The following is a 17,562-nucleotide window of genomic DNA, read 5'->3' as shown; positions in this document are numbered from 1 at the left end:
AGTGAGCTGTGTGACACGTATCGCGGGACGCGCGCGGGCGAAGACCGGGCAAAGAGCGGGCCGTTAGAGACCGGTGGAGACTGGACTGGGCCACACCCTTTGGCCCCAACTTCGTATCTTAGCCCTACCAGCTGCTGAATCTCCGGTAAATAAAGAATCATGTCAACCCGTGAGTACAGAAGTAGGGCAGCCAAGGGCAAGCTGAAAAATGGGACATTAGATGACTTCATCACTAGGACCAATATCGCTATAGATATGGAGATCAACAAAATGCAGCACAGGGTCTCCACTGAACAAGAAGCAGCGAGAAGGCTATCACAGGAGCTTGCCATGGCTAAAAAATCCTCCCTAGGGCACTTTGCCTTTGTTAAAACACCTGATCGCCCAATTGGTCCAGTTCCTACTTTGATTGTGACACAGGCAGATATCCACCATCCACTAGTATCTACGCCACCCACACCCAAGGTGGGGCCCCTACATGCATCCTCCGCCATCTCAAGACTATCACCGGGTGGGGTGGTTGGGTCTGTTGCATTGGCTGATGGGGTCCCTTTGGAGATAGCACCAACTGCTACACTTATGGAAATGGGTGGGGGGAATTGTCATACCCCCAAAAGGGTCCAAACCACAAAAGAAAGCGTAACAATAATACTTCTGCCTACTCAAGGAAAAAGGCCAAGGCAGCAGAGGTCCAGCTACCTACTCAGGTATTACCCCAGGTATCCCACGACACGTCTCCAATGAGAAATATCTGCCCCTCTGAATCAGAAATAGAATCCTGCTCCGCAAAACTGGTGGGTAAACATGACCATGATAATCTCGTAATAGAAAGCGAGAACGGCGGGGTTCCACTTTGTACTATAAAAGGGAAGGATGTGGAATTTCTAACAATTGTGTGGGAACCACTAAAAAAACTCTTAACCCCCCTTGAAGTTAGACTCTCGCGAATAGAAACCCAGTTGCTCGAGACTGAAAAAAGCATCCTAAATTTAGCTACCCTTAGTATACCTGATAATGAACCAACTTGCCCACCGGCCACTGCTAACACCCCACCTCTACCTGTTGTCACACCACTACCTCCCGTTATTCCATCTGAAGTCCCGAAGGCTAAACCCATCCCAAAACCTCGGCACAAGGGCACTACAGGTACTTCTGCTAACAGGGTAGCGGCGGCCACTAACCAGCCGGTGGTTCATCCTGCACCGACAGTTACGGCTATCCCGAGGGGCACAGATCATAACATCTACCATCCCACTGCACAGAGAGTAAATCCTAATAAAAATCGCTACAGGGGATATGTTGATCTTCCCCCTGATGTAAGACCCTATTTAGTTGTGCTAACAGGGGTGCTGGAACTGCCATACCATCAGCAAGAAGACTTTGGATCACTAAAAAACAAAGTAATCCATTGGCTTAACGTCTACAGGCCAATACCCAATCACCTGAGAAGTAAAATTCTCATGGTGCGACGGGTCCCTTGGATAGGCACCTCGCACAAGTCTATTACAGGTGATTGTGTAATTGTTTCATTTGAAAATCCCAACACTGCACACTTTATTCATTCCTGGAATAACAACAGTGCAAACTCGCCCATAGCATCCAGACCTCTAACTTATTTTTACCCACCACGCCCGCACTCTAACACGGGAGGGAATTAGAGCTGGATCCCGGAGAGAAAAGGTGTGCAGGGTGGGCTACCCAATTATTGGCCAGACATATACGGTGGGTGGACTGGGGCACCTACCCACAACAGATTTGGGTGCCTTGAGGAAGTGGATTGACTTTCACACAGGTCTACTGACACATCGCCATTGGCAGACCTATCATGTTGCTCCGCCTATTCCCTGGACAATCTGCTTCCCCACCATTACAACTCCAACCTGGACATTGTAATCAAACCGCAGGTGAGATTAGGCACAAAGAGGGGGTTCCTGCTGAATATTCTGCGGGCACTACAATAACCGAGTCAATTAACGCTAAAATCACTTACATAGACAAAATTAAAGTATATCAAAGTAATAAGGACAATCCCCCTTCTGAGATGCTGCCTAAAATATGTCCAGTGGTAACGGAAGTACAGTCCTTCCACCATCAAGGCCAGCCCAGGACAAGCAGGTGTGCTTTGGTACCTAATGATACTGATAATTCGGTGGCTCCTGGCGTAGTTTCCATACTCTCCTGGAACGTCGCCGGGTTGGCCAATAAACTAGATTCCCCTGAGTGGGCGGAATTAATTGAAGGACACGACATATGCCTGTTTCAAGAAACATGGGCCAGGGAAAAACAGTCCCGCACAGGATATGCTTCCTTCGAGATTCTGGCAACATGGGGTGGGAAGGGACGACCATCTGGGGGCCTTTTGATCTGGGTGGGTTCCCATCTTGGATGTAGGGCGACAGTCCTCGAAACCAACTCAGCGGACTTTCAGTGCGTTGTTTTGGAGTGGGCATGTGGTGCAAGTGTAGCATTGATTAATGTATTTTCAAGAGCGGTAGGGATAGCAGGCACCTCGGGAACAATTGAGGATCTAGCGTTGTTCCTCGATTCCGCCACTCTTTGCTCTTCACTTATAGTTGGGGGAGATTTCAACACTGAGTATGAGCCTCTCCCGGATCATCTGGCAGGTGTAACAAGGGAAGAGGATGATCTCTGGGAGATCCCCATCTTGGCGGGCCCCCCTGTAAAGTCTTGGTCACCTCTTGCCACCCAAATAACATCTCTTACGCTCTGCCATTCGTTGAGGGGTTGTAATGGCCGAATTAATGGAGACATTCCACCAAAATACACCTTCAATAGACCAGGTTATGAGTCACGCATAGACTACATCCTGGTCTCAGTGAAGGATTGGGCTAAAGTGAGGGACTTTGGGATAGTCGCTAGGACTGACAGTGACCACAACATACTTTCATTGAGATTTGCGGTCCAGGGATTGTCCATGGGTATTGTAGAAGAAAACTTAGCATTCCCAGCTGGCTTAGTTGTAACTAGTAATAGGCGCAGAATCAAATGGCTAAAACTCTTTGAGAACCCCATTAACATCCAAAGGTTGTACGCGGCAGTGGTCCTTGCCCTAGAAAAGGTTGAGGTTCTCATCCCTCAGCTAGCTATTGCCACTGAGCCCCGTGCTTTAGAAAATGCCGAGGCACCTACTACCCTGTTAGATACTTCTGCCGAGTTTACTGTGCTTGGGGTTATTCATTCTGAGCTATGCTCTAACCTGGTAGAGGTACTGAACCCGGTGGTCAAGTCGAAGAAGCCTAAGAAGAAAAGAGCCTCATGGTTCAACGCTTCTTGTAGGAGAGCACAGGCCGCCCTACTAGAGTCCCTTAAAATACGAGAAACTCTTAGTAAGATCAGGGAAAAGCGGTTAGCCTATAAGTCCATCCTACGTAACGCTAAAATAGAGTAGGATGAGGAAAACTGGTCCGAAATGACAGCTGCCCTCACACTGCGAGATAGCCGAAAATTTTGGCAAATCGTTAAGCATGGTACAGCTGAACCTCTAGAGGCAGTTGAAGCAAATATAGCATCCGCTGTCTGGGAGGACCACTTTAAAACCCTGTACAGGCCACATAACCCGGACCAACTGGTGACCCCACCAGAACTCATAATGGACCAACTCACTGAAAGTGTAGCTCCCATGGATGGATTCACACTGGAAGAAGTCAGTATGGCGATCATGGGCCTGGCTGCTGAAAAGGCGCCAGGCCTAGACAGGCTTCCAGGTGACCTATACAAACACGAAGTTAAAATCTGGGCCCCGTATCTTAGGGTGCTGTTCAATGCGATTCTGAATGGCATGACGATCCCCCCAACTTGGCTGGGGGCAGAGAGAGTCCCTATTTTCAAGAAGGGTTCCCCTCTGCTCCCAGCCAACTATAGGCCAATAAGTCTGATCGACGTTTCACAAAAGCTATTCGCCAGGTTACTGTTGGATCGTTTGTTGGAATGGATGACGGAATATGATATCCTGAGTCCCCCTCCAAGCGGGTTTTAGAAAGAAGGTATCAACTATAGATCAGGTCTTTCGGCTTGCCCTCATCTTTTGGAAAACGGTACAGTTGGAGGGTGGCAACCTCTACACTGTATTCGTGGACCTGAGGGCGGCCTTCGACCTGGTCCCCCGCAGAAAGCTTTGGGAGGTGTTGGCCAAACTGGGGGTCCCTAAGGGCTTATTGGAGATGATTATTTGTCTCCATACTGCTAATTTTGCACAGGTGAGGTGTAGCAAGGAGGGAGCTCTGTCGAATAGGTTCCCCGTTGACAGGGGGGTGAGGCAGGGTTGTGTGCTTGCACCGACCCTGTTCTGCCTCTACGTCAACGGGGTTATCTCGCACCTGAATGGGGTTGTCAACTCCAATGCTCCCAAGCTGGCGGGCTCCAGGGTGCCGGCAATCATGTTCGTAGACGACACCCTGTTGCTTTCAAAGTCTGCGATGGGTATCCAGCGTGTTCTTGATGGCTTCGTGGATTTTTGTGGGGAACACGGTCTAGAAATTAACACCCTAAAGACCAAATTCATGGTGTTTAATCCCCCACCAAAATTCCGCTCGAGCCCCAACATCGGACAGAGCAGACTCGAAAGGGTGAGAACTTTTGAGTACCTTGGAGTTATCTAAATGAGAGAATGTCCTGGTGCACGCACCAAGAGAAAGCACTCCTCAAATTGATTCAGTACTCGGGTGGTACCATGAAGCTCTTGGGTAAAAACAAGTCATCTATTCGGCCCGTTGGTCCCCCTTTACAGATCTATAGGGCACAGGCAAGGGGGGCTGCCATGTATGGGTGTGAGCTTTGGGGCCATGCAGTCTCTCCAGACCTGGTGAAAGAGGAGAACAAGTTCTTTCGAAGGGTTGTAGCACTTCCACCCAGTACACCTCTTGTCCCTTTAAGGCTGGATTTAGGGATGCGACCCCTTGATGAGGAATTGGTTTTTCGACCCTTAGCTTACTGGCGTAGGTTGTGGTCAACTCCCGAATTGATCAGCTATAGACAGGGACTCCAGGAGGTGCTCGCTATGCCTAATGCAGGGAAAATTAAATGGCTGAAATTTATCAAAACAGAGTTGGAGGGCTTGGGCCTACTGAAGTTGTGGTCTGACCCTCTATCCACTTGCCCACTTTTTCCCCCCAAAAAATTGGCAAAGGTATACCACGATAGTAAATTAATGGCACTCTACCATCGCCAAAATCTTGGGACACTAACGGAGTCATTTCTACGCATCAAGGACGCCTACAGCTTCGAGCCAGTCCTAGACAAATTATATCCTCCCCTACTCAGGAAACTCTATCTGCAATGGAGGCACGGGTCCCTCCCACTTCGAGTACTTACAAGCAAGTGGAGTGAACAAGCAGTCAGCATATGCCCAGCGTGTAGAGGGGCCAATGAGTCTGAGCTCCATATAATCTTTTTTTGCCCGGTCTATCATGAGATTCGTAAGAAATGGATCGTCCCTCTATGCAGGAACTTGGGATTTGGAGAGTGTTTGGTCACCTTCAGAGTTCTGAAAATAGATCTGTTGGACCACATTGTTTTCGCAGTGGCTAAATATCTAGGTGCAATGTGGCCTCTGAGAAGAAAATGCCTTAAGGCTGGACACTGATTCTAATGTACCAAAAATGTGACATTTGAACTAGGAAATTTTTCTTTTAACGGACTCGGATGACCCTTTAAAGTATAAATTGTATCTTTTAATCGTTTTATGAATTGTAATAATGTCTTTTATGGTGAAAATTTACCGAAATAAAGATTTATGAATGAGAATGGGATTACACAGATCAACAAAGTAAAAATAATATAAAACAATATACATAATGCAAGAGAAGTAAAAAAAACAGACCAGCTGTTATCATAAAAGATGCAGTGTTAAAACAGGTAAAATGTACTCATTTTACGACCTCGGAAGGATAAAATGCTGAGTGGAGACAATGGGAATTTAACCCGTGACCATATGGTCACATGTAAATTCCTGGAAGGGTAGATAGCTGTGCTTCAGTTGTGAAAATGTTTTTTTATCCATAATGTGTAACAATATTATTGCATCACGTTGTGCACAATGTGCTTCCCTGTTAACTCGTACTCTGGCCCTGCAGACAGGAACCACAAGAGCTTCTACCAGACAGACTCCCTGAACTCAAACACCAGCACTGCGGAGCGGCACTGGCAGAGCCAACACGCAGGCCGCAGCAGCACTGAAACTGGCACTGCCTATAGGATGGCATATGATGTTTGTTGAGATCCCCTGACAGATTGCATACGGAGGAGTTGTTAAATTTAATCAGCTCTTGGTGCAGACTGCAGGCAGCTTGCAATGGCCAGGCGATGGATTGTGAATAAGTATTGTCTGATTGAAAGAGCTTCAGTCTTGACACTCACCGCATTCACACGACCCCCTCCCCCCCCCCCCCCCGCCACACACACACAGAAACACATGACACGTGGACTCACATACATGCTCACAAACTCATATATTCATAAGTGTACGTAGTAAAATTTACACGCACCTATATACACACACTTTCCATTCACTTGGCTGTGCACCCATCTCCAGATTCTCACATTACTTTTCATCTTGATCCGTTTGGTCTTCGGGAGGGGGGCTGCTTCAGGGTCACTCTTCCCCTAGCTGGCCTTGTTGATCCAGGCAACATGATGCAAAAGCATACCGTTTACTGTGATTGGCTGGCGAAGGCCTTCGATATTCATATTCCTTTTCAAGAGCTGAAATTGCTGTTCCCAACTCTAAATTTGAAACGTGTTTGTTTATTGGCGTAGCTGTTACTCATTGCAACCCTCTCCCATTCACAAGCTGCTTTCCACAATCCTGTCCACCTGATGCCACACCCTAGTGTTCATTGTACCTCTTTTATTTGAGATGTTCCTGAAGCGATACAATCAATCGCTCCACAGCTCCACTGCCCTCTTTGGAGCCAGGTCCTATGTGTAAGGATTGGTTAGGAAGAGGGGTCCACTCAGTAGAGTGGTAGGAGTATGCAGGACTAGGAGTGCCTTACTAATGGTTTACCACTGCTTGGGCACATCAAGGCAGCATTGAGGGACATTGATGTGAAGAAGGTTGAGGCGCCCGGTCATAGGCTGGGTGTCCCAGGATCTTCTTCGGAAACACACGGCCGGGACCACCCCTGCGTGTAGCCACCTTTCTTTGAAGAGGAGTGCTTGGGAGGAGGTTCCATAGTATCCCTTCCACTGCAGTGTTGCTGCCTCCTCATAATCCCGACACACAGCTGTGGGTGAGAGCTTTCGCAGCAAGGCGTACATCCATATGACCATCCTGTACGGAATAATGTAATTGGCTCAGCCAATCACAATAATACCTTGAACGCTTGGACTAACTAACGTTATTTGCCTGCATTCACAGGTCAATGCGAGTTTGAAGTAGGGGCGTTAAGCAGACCGGGCCAGTTGACCAGTTTCTGTGCCTCTATTTGCTGAGATTAAGGGGACCAATACGAAAATCATTATTGCTCCTGTGCTTTCAGGTGTTAAGAGGTGTTAATTGCCCTTCGCCTAATACTCCCTTGCCCTGAGCTCGGGCTTATATTTGCAATAATGCCCGCAGCAGATGACAGTAATGCTAAAACATCACATTTCATTAGTACAGCAAAAACATGGCTCACTCATAAAGATTTTTTTTATTTATTGCATTGATTTTCATGACGTTGTATCAAAAATAAAATGTATCTTAACATATGGTCAATAGTTGTAGGTGGTGATGTTGTCAGCTGATTAGATTAATACATATGTATGAAAGGAAAGAATTGAAATGAGTTGTCATAAGGTTTGACAGTTTACAACGTTAACCGGTTTGGTTGTAAAGGGCTCCCTCTGCTCCCAGCACTGCTCCAGTCCCCTCTAACCGATAGAGTTCAATCGGTGACCTTGGGCGACAATACATCAGAACCCTACACTCCATCTTGTGGTGTTTCCCAGTGTTCATCACGAAGCCCATCCCTGTTTATTATGTACGTCACCCCTCTGGCGGCTTTAATGAGATCTTTTTGGTTTTTCATTAGTGTCCTACACTGATGATATCCAAATTGTGGTGCCCCTTTGAAACACTGATCATGGCATAGACGAATCCTTTCTATACTGCATGGACAAAAATTGCCTCAAGTTAAATTCAACCAAAACAGAGGTGATGTTGTTTGGGTATAACGCATAATTCTGGACTTCTTCTTGGTGGCCGCAATAAATGGAAAATAAAGTAAAAAACCCTGACATCATACTGGACGATAGACTAACCTACACCAACTGACATGCGGACACTGTCGCCACCATAGCTCCCACCTCGAATACAAGCGCAAACACTAGCTTCACTAATCCTTAATTATTTAGACCTATCCAAGGGCAAAAGAATTTGCCACAGCCAATCCTAATACAAAAGTGCCGATGCAGAAAAAGCTGTGCGCAGCAGGAGGTAGCGTTTCGACTCTTTAACATCCACCGTAGCCCGAACACCCTATGTTTGCCTCAACTCCATATTCTCGTGCTGTCTTGCACGTTCAAAGCTCAAATGTATGTTCACAGCTTTTCATCAAAAAAGTGCACATCCTCCTATTTTCATTTGACCCAATACTCTCTTGCGCCAGCACGGCTTTCCATGTTTCCTTTAACGGGTATAGGAGAGTTCGCAGGTTTTCACAGTTTTCAGCAACGTATAACATATGTCACTGTGTGTACAGTGGAGGCAGCTGTCGAGATCAAGTATGGAAAGGAATTATTGTTGAGTAGGGTTGAACTTTAGTCTCCATTAACTAGTGTGTGCTGAATTGGTCCCTTTTGGTCCCTTTTGTACTCGTGAACTGAAGAGCCACATCCGGTTTGAAGGGCTAGAACCCGGTGATAAGGTATAGCACGTATCACCAGGTGTGACATTTGTTGTAGTGAGAGTTTGAACTGATTTCAAACTGTGAGTCCAGCGCTTAATTTGTGAGGCTGAAGGCCTCCTCTAGTTCAGTTAACTGCTACATGGCCATGGCTGATATTGTTATCTCCCACGTGCATAGCAACATGTCCATTATTAGGTATAACAAAAGAGAGAAAAAAGAGTAAATCTTTAACACAGTCCAGCGCACAACTTTAAATCCATAAATGGGTGTAGTGTGATGTTCCTCCATGACACTGTATTCCGAGTTGACATGGTGCAGTCAGGATCACCAAGTGGTAATGATGGTCCCATTCTTGGGATGCAATCGCCCTCACCCAGCTAGGCGGCATTTTTCATCCTCGAGCTTGCTCCTCGCTGAGCAGCCACTGCAGTACACAGAAAGCCTTCAAAAGCAGAACTCAAGCGGGTATCTTTTTACTTTATCCTGGCCTGGTGTTTGCCATGGGGCATGTGAATGCTGTTCAATGCAGGTTGAAGGGAGCGGTGGTGGTGTTGTTAAAATTCCCTATTCGATACGTCTTATTCCTGGTGAATGTCTATGCCCAATTTAAGAACAAACCGTGAAGGAAGTGGCCATAGTAAGGAGCCCTTGGTTTCACTGTGTTATAAACTTGTTTCATGCCCTGGTTGCTCAGAGAGTCAAAGGCATTTCTTCAGGACCAAAGGTAGCATAACTCCTAATCTCCGGGGTTAGGTTTCAGTCCCAATTTTGTTTGTAAAGGTCCATCAAATTGTACCATAGGTTGCAAATATATCAGATAAAAGTAAATATTACAACGTAAAAGATTTCAGTACAACATAAATACACTCTACATAATAACACTGTGCCACATAATTACACTGTACTCAATGCAACATGAATGCACTCCACATAATACCAATCAGTGTGACATAGTTACATGCCACATAATTACACTCTACTCAATGCAACACATACACCCCACATACCACTCAGTACCCCATAATTACAAGCCACATAATTACACTCTACTCAATGCAACATAAATACCCTCCACATATTACCACTCAGTGCGACATAGTTACACGCCACATAATTACACTCTACTCAATGCAACATAAATACACTCCATATATTACCACTCAGTGCCACAAAATTACATGCCACATAATTACACTCTACTCAATGCAACATAAATAGACTCAACATACCACTCAGTACCACATAATTACACTGTGCCACATAAATACACTGTACTCTATGCAACATAAATGCACTCCACATAATACCACTCAGTGTGACATAGTTACATGCCACATAATTACACTCTACTCAATGCAACACATACACCCCACATACCACTCAGTACCCCATAATTACAAGCCACATAATTACACTCTACTCAATGCAACACATACACCCCACATACCACTCAGTACCCCATAATTACAAGCCACATAATTACACTCTACTCAATGCAACATAAATGCACTCCACAAAACAACACTCAGTGCGACATAGTTACACGCCACATAATTACACTGTACTCAATGCAACATAAATACACGCCACATCAATGCACTCTATACCACATACCACCAATAAACATAAATGCAACATAAATACACTCCATATACACTCAGTACCATTACTCTACTCAATGCAACATAAATACACTCCACATAATACCACTCAGTGCCACAATATTACACGCCACATAATTGCACTGTACTCAATGCAACATAAATACACGCCACATAAATGCACTCCATACCACATACCACCAATAAACAGAAATGCACTCAACACCATGACACCATTTCACTAAGCATAATTTCACTCAACACCACAGTTCCAGGCCAAACAATTCAACTCCACACATTTCCAATACACACCGCATAATTACACACCAAACAACATATTTTAACTCCACAATCCACAATGTACCTCTAATTCACACCATATAGTGTCACCACCTGAGCACCAAACATCATTCACCACCACCATTTTGCATCAGAGCACCACCTAATCATCACATACGCCTGCCCTTGGAATTTGGCATTTGTTGATTCTCCCCTAGTATCCTTCCGTTGCTCGTGTTCTAATTAAATTACTGTTTTCCAACCTCCACTCCCCCGTTATTTATGTCCCACTCCCCCATAACAAAAAATGTTATAACAAACATGCATGAGAACAGGCAGGAATAAGTTGACAGCAGTGCAAGCACAAAAAAATTAGAAGACATTTTGTATGTTAAAATCTTTTTTTAATCAGGTTTTTCAGTTGTATATAATGCTGTCTTCGTTTGTATAAAGGTAACAAAAATCTTAACACTTTTTACTATAACTTTTCAACATAATCCACAGCAGCCACAATGCTCTACAACATAGCTAAAAGTTCTGGCTAAACACATAAGATCCTAAAGGCAAGACCTATTGGTTATGCCAAAGCTTGTTAATTGGTTGAGACGGGAAGGCTGTTACTAATTAAGCATATTTTCCAACCAGCTAGATCTCATTCTTGACATATCGGCTTTGGCTCTGCTTTCTGGGTACCAAGTATTTCATGTATTAGACTGACCTCTTGTGGTCGGTAAGAGTGACGCTGCAATTATTTTAAAGTATTAACCTTCCTAGTGTAATGTTCTATCTGCTTTCTTTGTGTGTTTGTTAAGAAAATGTATAGCTCATTCTTTTCCCCCTAGTTCTGCTCATTTTTAAATTGGTTGACAGCAAGGATGTATAAATAAAGATAATGTTCCCAATATACATTCTGTAGTTTTCGGCCAGTTCATTTCAATTATCGGCTTTATTCCACCAGCCCCTTTCACCCATGCCTTGAGAATCTGTGAATCACAGTCCTACCCTGCACATGGAAGGCTATCCCTCTACCCTAATGCTATTGGTTGCTTGAGTGTATCCTACTGCCTCGAATGGGGGATTCATTTAGATCTCCCTGCCTCTCTCTATGGCTCCTCGTTGCTAACAGATGCTCAAACGCACTCATGTACGAGGGTGTATTTTCACGCTTTTGCATATTAAACCAAGAACCCAAAGATTTTGCCAATGCTTCTTTCTCTTATCTTTGAAGCCAGAGAACATGATGCTGCTGGAAAAAGAAGTCCCGGAGCCCAAGATCAAGATCATTGACTTTGGCCTAGCCCAGAAAATTGACGTTGGCGTGAGCTTTAAAAGTCTGTGCGGGACCCCACAGTACATTGGTAAGTACTTCGGCCAGGCAGTGGCAGAAACCTCTGTGGTGCTTACACTCCGTTGCGTCTTTTGGTTTTGGGATCTCCAATTCAAACAAAATAAGAGTGTAGAAATCAATCGCTTTGTAACAACAAGAGCAAGAGAAAAAGGAAAGAAATACAAAACCCAATTATGGTTTGTATGGAAGGCCCTCACTCACCAACCTGGTTGGTGACATGCTTCATCATCGGGCTCCACTGGGAGAGGTCGAATGCCTCCCCAGGGGCATTCGTCCTCTCCCAGTGGGGCCCGATGATGAATTAGTATAAGTTAGGGACTAAGAGTGTATTGACGTTCTCCTTACCTCTCTTTTTGTTGAATTGTGTTTTGGGATCTCCCCCATGGGGTATTTTCATAGTTTTAATAACTCATCTACATAGCACTTAATACTGCAGTTTTCCCTTTTGTAAAAAATAACAGGTGGTCCTAGAGCTCCGTAAAATGGTAATCAACAGTTCCAATTCTTGCTTGCAGAGACAGGGTGCGGATGTTTGAGTCACCAAGCAAAATATAATTTTGCCTGCGTAAGTGCTCCCTACACACTTTTCTTCTCTTTTGAAAGGATGCGGCGCCATCGCTAGCTCTGGCCGTAAGGCTGCTGCCTTATCTGGCCTGTTGGAAGCACATGCCATGCCTAATGAGTCGTGTTTGGCATTCAGACTCATGACCTCCGGACCCGATAGAATGTCAGCGGGGAGTGGTTAACGCACAAATGGCCCTTGCTGCTTCATGTCCTTTGTGACGCTCTTCCGCTTCAAGCCCGCCACTTGTGAATGTGAAGCCGCCATATTAAGAGCACTGGAAGCCAGCGGTGTGCATCTGCACTAGAGCTGCAACTGCAATAGTAGGAGTATAAATAGCACTTCACTGCACTGCACAGTCATCTCAACCCCTGACTTGGCTAGTGGACCTCTGGTCCGCCCTGGCTGCTGGTTCACCTGAGGCTTCCTCTGTCCATTCAGTCCTCAGTGGAGTTTTTCAGGGCAGTGCACAGTTTTCTTCTGAGCACACACTTCCTTCGCTGTTTTAGCGAAATTGTGGTCCGGGCGCTGTGGAATTCTTTCCACCCAGTTGTCTCCTTGTGTGTATCTATGTATGGAGTTCTGTAGCTTAGACCAAGGTAAGATGGGCTTCACAGAGGATGGAGGCGGTTAGAAGGTGAAGTGTGAATGCTAGGAGATGCAATGGTTAGGGCAAGGGGCTGATGGGGATGTGAAAGTGTGCGGGGGAAGGCACATCACAGGCAGACTAGAAGAGAGTATGTTAGGCAGTACCATGGTAAGCAGCATTTGTATAGAACCTCGTACGTCTGATGCTGCCCTGGTAAGCAGAAAGGATGGCGGGGACAGAAAAGGCTGAACTGGGCGAGGGGGCTGTTGTGTCTATGAAATAAGGACAGACAAGTCTATGTATATTTATATAGGAGCTTTACTGAATACCTTTTTCAGTTTCCCTGTCCCTACTCTAACTAGCCCCATCCTGTCTACACTCCTCCTCTTCCCTTCCACCCCAGCTAGCTCCACCCACCCAACTACTAGACTGCTGACTACATAACATCTCCCCCTGGATGTATGACGGTACAACATGTACCGTCACAACGCATCCCTTTACACTGCGTCCCTTGCAACGCAAGTCGTTACCACGACTTGCGTTGGGGGCGCGGATTTCGAATAGTATAATTTACTATTCTAACACCAGTCCCCGTGGACCCTAGGGAAGGTGTTGGGATAGTAAATTTACTATTTTTAATCCTTTAGCGCCCTCCAGCGCAAGTCGTGGTAACGACTTGCGTTGTAATGGACGCGTTGTAAAGGCCACGCGGAGTAAAATCCGCGTGGTAAAGGATGTTTACCCTCCCCTTTCTTCACAAAATAGCAGAACAGTGTGCTAGCTCATATTTCTTCAATGAGTCTCTTTGGTCGCTGGATATCTCGGCGGGGTCGCATAGACATGGCTCCAGTCGTATCATCTATCAGGGGGTCACTTAGCTGACTCCCACTCTCTTGGTCAACTTGGTCAGACTCTTCAGGAGTAAGCATTTCAGTCACGTTCGTCAAAGGTCCTTTCATGTCCGGAGGGTATTTCTTAAAATGCAATACATTCCTGGTAACTCGTCGTTGATCAGATTCCGCAGTTAGCATAGTGCCCTTCTGTTGGGTAACCAGTAAAGGTTCATCTCGGAACCGACAGTCAGTCTTTCTTTGTTGGTCTTGTTTGACAATAACGTAATCTCCTACATGCAAAGATGGTGATCTCGCCCTCCTTTTGGCATCGGCATATGATTTCATTTTGTCTTTGTTGCACCTATCAGTCGCCATCACCTCTTGATGGCTGCGGAGCGGCGACACTGCCCGCAAGGCCCCTTCCCAGGTCGGGATGCGATTTTTCATGGGGCGCCCCAGCATCAGTGTTGCAGGGCACATTCCGGTGGTTGAGTGAGGGGTTATCCTATATGCTCTAAGGACCTCATTGAGGGCCACTTGCAGGTCCTTCTTTTCAGCAGTGGCTTGCTGGAATGTCTTTTTGAGCGTGGCCATGAATCTTTCAATGGTGCCATTTGCTTGTGGCCAGAGAGGTGTAATTCTCCTGTGATTGAAATCCAGGTGTTTTGCAAACGCACTGACTCGTGCCCATTGAACGGAGGTCCATTGTCCGTTTTCACCTCTCTGGGGACACCCCATGTTGCAAACACTTCATCTAGCACTTTGAGAGTGCTAGAGGCACTTGTGGATGACACAAATTGCGTGATGGGAAATCGTGAGTACTCATCAATTATGGCTACCACGTATTTTCCGGATTGTAGTGGTCCGTAGAAATCCATGGCAAGTTCTTGCCATACTCCACTTGGTAGGGTGGTCATATGTAATGGGGCCGGTGGATCACCTTTGTTCATCAGCTGGCACAGATGGCAATCCTTCAGAGTAGACTCTACCATCTGGTCGAGGAGGGGAAACCACACGCGTTCCCGGCGAGCTCGCTTTGTTGATACTACTCCTCTGTGGCCTTCATGGGCAAGGTTGATGACGCCTTGCCGTAGTTGACCAGGAACCACAATCCGTTGACCTCGCAGTATTACTCCATCCGTGGTAACAAACAGTTCATCACAGACGTGTCGGAATGCTTGCATCTCCTGCTTGACAGCCGGATCATTGTCTTCTTCTTTAGAATCATGTCTCCACCAGTTGGTCTGAATCCGACGGAGTACTTTCTGCAAGACGGCGTCTTGCGCAGTGACCTCTCGGATGACTTCAATGGGAATGGCAGGTGGCAGTGCTTGATCAGCCACGAAGTGGATGTACTCCTCGGCAATGGATGGGTTGGAGTCCGATGATGCATGAGGGTGTCGTGACATGTAGTCTGCCGGGTTCTCCGCCTTCCCGGGTTTGTGGACAATGGTAAAAGTATATTCCTGGAGTCTCAGGCCCCATCTCTCAATCCTCTGAGGCATTTTGGATCTGGGGTTGCCATAGATGGTGACCAGTGCCTGATGATCGGTGATCAGAGTAAAGTGCTTGCCATAAATAAAAACATGAAAATGTTCACATGCCCAAACCACTGCAAGACTCTCCTTTTCAGGTTGTGAATATGCCCTTTCAGGATCAGACAGACTGCGACTGGCGTAGGCAACGATGCGTCTCTGGTCATAGTCATTGTCATATTGTGCCAAAATTGCCCCCAACCCCACAGGGCTGGCATCCACAGTGATTTCAGTTTTCCGTCGAGGATTGAAGTACAAGAGGTTGTCAGCAGACTCTACTGCACGCTTGATCTCTCTGAATGCTTGTTCACACTGGGGCGTCCAGTCAAACGGTTGACCTTGTTTGGTGAGGGCGCGAAGGGGATGGCTGATGGTCGCATAGTCTCTGATGTAACGGGCACAGTAGCTGGCCATCCCCAGGAACGATCTCAATTCACTGACATCTTGTGGGCTCTTGGTGTTGTTCAGAGTCGCTATCTTGTCCGGATCAGGTTTCAACCCTGCACCCGAGAAAATGTGGCCAAAGAATTTCAAAGTGGACTGGTGAAACTCGCACTTATCTTTGTTTAACGTCAGGTTGGCATCTAGCAGGGCGTAACAGACGCGGTTGAGTGCCATGTCGTGTTCACGAACGTCGGAGCCATACACAAGAATATCGACACTGTAGTTTAGAGTGTTGGGGATGTGTTAAATGATTTGACGGATTGCCTCTTAAAAAAATTCTGCGGTTGAGGAGATACCAAAACTCAGTCGCTTGTATCTGAAGAGTCCTAAGTGAGTTGCAAATGTCGTAATATAACGGGACTTGATGTCCAACTCCAGCTGGTGGTAGCCTTTGTTTAAATCCAGCTTCGAGAACACCCTCACCCCATTCAAAGCAGAAATCATGTTGCTTAGATGCGGCCCAGGGTGGCACTCCCTTTCTATTGCCGTGTTAGGTAGTCCCATGTCAACACACAGTCTCACCTTGCTAGTGGTTCCCTTCTTTGGTACGATGACCACTGGCGATACCCATGGGGTTGGACCATCTGTCCGTTCAATGATGTCTGCTGACAGGAGGTCTTGAAGTTCATCCTCAACAGCTTTTTGGAAATGAAATGGTACACGTCGAGGGTGCTGTGCCACAGGCCTGATCTGTTCGTTGATGTGTAGATGTATTTGGCATCCCTTCATTTTCCCTAGTCCTTGAAACAGCCTGGGAAACTTGCTGACGATGTCCTGGTCATCACTGACCTTAAATAGGATTTCAACAAGGCGAGACGCTCTGCAGTTGGTAGGCTGAGTAAGCAGTCAGCCTCCGGGCCTTTGATGACATGTATGACCGCTGGTATGGTGACGGTGTCGTGTTTGAGTGTTGTTGGGAATTTTCCCAAGCAAAGGAGTGGCTTCTTGGACATCCAAGTGAAAACTCGGACCGGTGCATAAGTTAGTGGGGGCTTAGGATTCATTCTCTCATATTCTGTGACCGGAATGTAGTTCAGCGAAGCCCCGCTGTCCAGTACGAATTTGGTGTCATGGTTCCCTACTTTTATATCCAGGCGTGGATATTTCTTGAGTTGGTCGGGATCTGCGATCATATTCACATATTCCACTGTGTATTCAGAATCTCTGGATGATGATCTGGAGTCCCGGGACGGTGATCTACGCTCCCATCGAGATCTGCGCGACTCTCGGCTGGAGTGTGACGAGCCTGAGGACAATGTAGACTTTCCTTGGACTGCCCTTATGTGATGTTTTCTGGTGTCGGAACGAGACGACCTCGTCATTTCGCTTCGCCTCTCCTTGTGATAGTCCCCACACATCGCTTCAAAGTGATTCGTCCGCCCACATCTCCTACATCGCTGACCCATGGCAGGGCAGGTATCTGCATGAGGATAGTCATATCCACACCTGTAACATCTTTTCGTCCTTTCCGTTCTCCTTTCTCTCCGCCCAGGTTCTCGCCTCCTGTGCTCTGGGTGTCTTT

At 46.4% G+C, this 17,562-nt stretch overlaps 1 protein-coding gene across 4 annotated transcripts in view; it reads left to right on the top strand.

Annotated features, from left to right (window-relative positions):
- The window catches only part of LOC147673925 (death-associated protein kinase 2-like), a 682,889-nt gene that overhangs the window by 562,986 nt on the left and 102,341 nt on the right, over positions 1–17,562 (top strand). For all 4 annotated transcript variants that reach the window (XM_086945018.1, XM_086945016.1, XM_086945017.1 and 1 more), the window contains one exon: positions 11,958–12,087. In XM_086945018.1, the coding sequence (XP_086801144.1) occupies positions 11,958–12,087 (130 nt within the window). The remainder of the gene's footprint in view (positions 1–11,957; positions 12,088–17,562) is intronic.

The sequence above is a fragment of the Lissotriton vulgaris genome, chromosome 12 (genome assembly GCF_964263255.1).
Source record: "Lissotriton vulgaris chromosome 12, aLisVul1.2, whole genome shotgun sequence".
NCBI lineage: Eukaryota > Metazoa > Chordata > Amphibia > Caudata > Salamandridae > Lissotriton > Lissotriton vulgaris.
The sequence above is the reverse complement of the archived record's forward strand: the minus strand, read 5'-3'. Positions and strand labels throughout refer to the sequence as shown.